The sequence below is a fragment of the Prunus dulcis genome, chromosome 1 (genome assembly GCF_902201215.1).
Source record: "Prunus dulcis chromosome 1, ALMONDv2, whole genome shotgun sequence".
NCBI lineage: Eukaryota > Viridiplantae > Streptophyta > Magnoliopsida > Rosales > Rosaceae > Prunus > Prunus dulcis.
In genome coordinates, this window is record NC_047650.1 from 7,187,654 (window position 1) to 7,192,217 (window position 4,564).

General features: G+C 33.4%; 1 protein-coding gene across 1 annotated transcript; it reads left to right on the plus strand.

The window, feature by feature from the left end:
• The first annotated feature begins 521 nt into the window (after positions 1 to 521).
• LOC117615942 (ADP-ribosylation factor 1-like) lies at positions 522 to 4,243 on the plus strand. The gene is made up of 5 exons (XM_034345123.1): positions 522 to 646; positions 1,706 to 1,817; positions 2,478 to 2,525; positions 2,835 to 2,965; positions 3,760 to 4,243. The coding sequence occupies exons 1-5, from the start codon at positions 600 to 602 to the stop codon at positions 3,791 to 3,793; spliced, it is 372 nt and encodes a 123-aa protein (XP_034201014.1). The 5' UTR covers positions 522 to 599; the 3' UTR covers positions 3,794 to 4,243.
• The last annotated feature ends 321 nt before the right edge of the window (positions 4,244 to 4,564 follow it).

Sequence of the window (4,564 nt, forward strand, 5' to 3'; positions counted from 1 at the left end):
AAAACAATTTATTGGTTAGTTATTAAATGAAGTGGGTCTAACTTCGATCACTGCCCCACTCTGCCCCTCCCTTTTCCCCCCTTCTGGTTACTGCTTGTATTGAAATCCTTACAGAAAACAAACTTATAAGTTGATATGAATGATACAAAGTCAAAAATCTCTGCACTTTGACTTTTGTGATGTAAAAGTTTACTCTCCATATTTATTTATTTATTATGGAATGTGATGGATAGTTTATGAGGATGCAAAAGCTTAACCACTGAATAGAATTATTATCTGGAGGGGTTTATTTATTTAGTTTTAAGGTCTGGCACACATTTTTTGTTGTTTAGTTTTCTTACACTACTTTAGTTCCTTCAGAAGTTATTCAAGCTTCTTGAATTTATTTTATGTTGTAGAATTTTCTTTTAAGCTACATTGTCTGCTACGGCCATCATCTTTTTGGCATATATATCCTGCCGGATGGTGGTAAATAACTCTTACAGCTTTTATGTACTTTTATGTGATAAGTTTAAAATTTTTGTTTTCAACTGACCTCTTGCTTATGTCATTTCTGTTTTTTCATTCAAAGAGATGGTTCATGATTTTATCTTGTTCTGATGAGTTTTGTACTTTGTGTTGATACAGGTGGACAGACAAGTATCAGGTATTTCTCTCTTTGACCAAATGGTTGTCTAATTTGTAATAATACTAATATTATTTTTCTGTGTGTTATTTCCAAGAGAATTATAATTGATAACACCTTGTAGTGTTCTGATATACTAAATGAATCTTGATTAGACCACTTATTTTAATAGTAATCTTTACTACAGTTTCAAAGGCAAATATGCACTTGTATTTTAAACGAGCAGGGTTTATTTTTTGAACTCCCTGTGAACTTTAATTGATTGATTGATTGATTGATTGAAGTTTTACGATACATATGGTGCTGTGTTGTATGATTACCATTTGATCTTCCATATGTTGTGTGGTTTCTCTAGTACATCACTTTGATTGTTCTGTATGCCTGAATTCTTTGTGTAAATATTGCACATTTTGATGGATTCTGTTAGTTTAAAAGTAAATACATGTTGACATATTGTTTCTCAATCCAAATTAATCTAATTTAAGAGTTCTTTAATGTCAACCACACATTATTAGAAACTTCAAGCAAAATATGTAATTGTCCTTGTACAATAGGGTTTGACAATGAATAAGAGGGGCATATATTATAATAGCCATTTTCTTTAGGTTAAAAGTGGAGTTATTTTGTATTCAGAAAGGGGTAGATAATGATGGTAGGTTTATATGTAAGTAAACATTGGTGGGCAAACATCTTGTTTTTAATTTTACTGTTATTAAGAGTTTTTGTAGTCTTTTCATTAAATGGGCGTCAAAGATGGGAATCCCCTTTATTAGCAGTATGCATGATAGCTTACGGGTTTGGTCAAGGTTTATTGCCCCTTTTTTTTTTTTTTTTTTGAATTTCTTTCCAGTAAGCAGAGCATACGCGGGATGTAACACATTACGAAAAAGGATTTTTAAATAAACTTCTTGGTATGATGTGCATCTTGAGCATGTTACCATGTGGTACTGAATCTCTATTTGTCAAATTTTGAGGTATAGGTTCTGTTGGGCCACTATGGATTGCTTTTGCATTGTTTCTCCCATTGACTTTTAAGTTAACCACAAGCTCACCAGCTTCTTATATGGTTTCGTGCCACAGGCCATATTGGAGATGCTATTTTCCAAATACTCAGGCCATAATCTATGTTGTTGATTCTAGCGACACTGACAGGCTGGTAATAGCGAAAGATGAGTTTCATGCAATATTAGAGGTAACTGGTTTTGGATTACATTTGCATATTTAAAGTAATTATTGGCAAATTTAGTGTGAATTTTGGGTGCTTCAATTATTGGCCTTTTCTGCGCTATGTATTTATCATTGCATCTATATCCTTGTAATTATAGTAATTTCTCTGTGGCTGTATATTTGAAAGATAAGGAAACCAAATAAAAAATAAACAGTATTATTGAGGGGATAGAAACAGACCTACTTGGGGTTTTGGGCATTTTAATAATGAATTGGCAATGATTGTAATGTGAGAAACTTCTGGTAACATCAAACTCCTTGCCTTGGATGTTGATTCCATAATTGTTCTATCTTTCTTTCTCTCTCTCTCACCCTCCCTCCCTTCCTACCCCTCCCTTTTTCTCATCTTGTTTTCTAATAGAATATTCTGTAGGACTAAGGGTGTTGAGTTGGTATTGAAAAATTATACTCAGTCCCTTGTTAGTTTTATGTTTGAAGTGTTCGGAACAGTGAACAGTGCTACTATCTTTCGTGTTCTTCCTTTTCTTTTAATATCAAATTTGTCAAATTTATGATTGGTTCCTCTGTTTTCCCTTCCATTTTGTTTGGCTTTACTTATTGATTGTGTTGGTTGTTTGTAAGTGCATTTGATTAGTCATCTTACTGCTTTTGAATCCTTTGGCAGGAGGAAGAGTTGAAAGGTGCGGTTGTCCTCATTTTTGCTAATAAGCAGGTTAGTACCATTGTCTGTTGGAATTGCTTGGTTCAGACCAAAAAAGAGAAAGAATTGCGTGGTTGGGCAAAAACTTACCTGTTTAATCATCAGAAAAAAAAAATGCATGCACAAGCTGACCACTGTATGAAAGCCTTTGTTAAAGAAAGAACAACCGTTTTTAATAATAGTTAAGGGGCAGTGTGTACATCCTATGGGTCTAGGAGTGAAGCTTTTTTCTGTTACAGCAAGACTATGTAAGTTCAAATATAGTTCAATAAAATTTTCATTTCTTTGTGATTCTTTTTGTATTTCTTTTGGTTTATGTAGGATCTACCTGGTGCGCTTGATGATGCTGCAATAACTGAGGCTTTAGAGTTGCACAAGATAAAAAACCGTCAGTGGGCTATTTTTAAAACTTCTGCCATAAAAGGGGAAGGTCTATTTGAGGGCTTAGACTGGTATGCATTACTAATCATCAAAGCATTTTTTTTTTTACTGCCGCACAAAGAAAATATTTTCTTGCGAGTGAACATGATATTGAGGAATTGTCCGTACGTAAAATCAGTGTTAAAACCAAAAAATATATGTCAATTTCAGTTGGTAAAAGAATATTTTTTTTCCAATTGTTTAATTTCCACTTTAGTTATACATTTTTTTATATATTTATGTACTGTACTTTGATCCACATTTAAAAAAAGTTCCTGCAGTTTTAAATCTAGATAAGACTGAGCTAAGTGATTTCATATTGCAAGGAATTCTTTATGAAGAGCAAAAATTCATGCAAATTCTTGTCGGGTTATGTGCTCAATTCAACTCAGTCCATTATTAGCAGCCGCATGTCCCACAAAAGCATTAGTTGGTAGTTTAGTAGTTAACATGGTGTAGATAACGATGTAAGTAAACCTCGAGTATCATTGATATACATGTAAAAAATTTCATAGATACTCCCTTTTAGAATCTATGATTGTAAGACATTCCTGGGTCCTGCTTGATGATGTGTTCTGTTTGACTTTTGCTATTTGAACAATTTGCTAGCACTGTCCGGAACATTTAATTTATACATGATTATATATTTATAGATATATCTGTTTATTCTTTTTGTGTGTAAAGGTACTTTTAAGACTTTGTACAGTTAGGAGTGATGAAAGAGTTGTTAGGTCTTTGTTTTTTACTATTTTTCATTATCTTTAAATATTTTAATTGTTTTCCTTGGTTTCTAAAACCTAGTGGAATGAAATGCTTCTTGTTGTAGGTTGAGTAACACACTCAAGTCTGGAGGAGGCTAATTCATTGATTTTGGGAAATCTAAAAGCTTATTTCTGCCTAGCCAGGTCAGAATGGGGGGAATGACTTTCTGATCGAAAATTTCATTCAAGAGTGCAGTTATGTCAATTGATCTTCTCTGGTTTTTCTTTTGTTCCGATTTTGGAGTAAACCGCTGACATACATGTAAAATTTTTCATCATTGATATTTATTTGGCTCCTATTTTTGTAAGTTTAGTGTGTTCCTTACTTTTAGCTGCTTATCCTAGTTCTTGTTTTGGGTGGTGGCCTTGGACATGGAAGTTGTTTAACAAGTCTGTTGGTTGTCTGAAATTGAAGAGGCGAACTATCTTGGTTGTCACCTTTATTAATTAGGGCTTTGTCATAGTGCAGACATAAATTACAAGTTGTATAATTAAGTGATTGATATGACATCTTACATTTAAATAATCAATAATGCTATTTCTACCACATTTATAAAAAGATAATACTTGCCTCCTTCCCTGGAAGTAGGAACTCTCAGCTTGATTCAGCAGTACGAGTTCAAGCAGCTTTTATTAAGAAAAATATGTGTATTGAGAATGTTGAGGAAGAACCTCAACTAGAAAAAAGAAAAGTGAGTAGGAGTCATTCTTCAGAGCCTACTCTTGCTGGAGTTGTGCTTGTGGCTGGGTCAGATTCCATAACCTCTGCAAATCTCCGAGCTGCCTTTCCTTCGGCTTGTAACAACTTTTCTGTCAATCACAGTTTGACATGTGTGCATATATTTTTTGTGTTTTTGATGAATTGTTTTT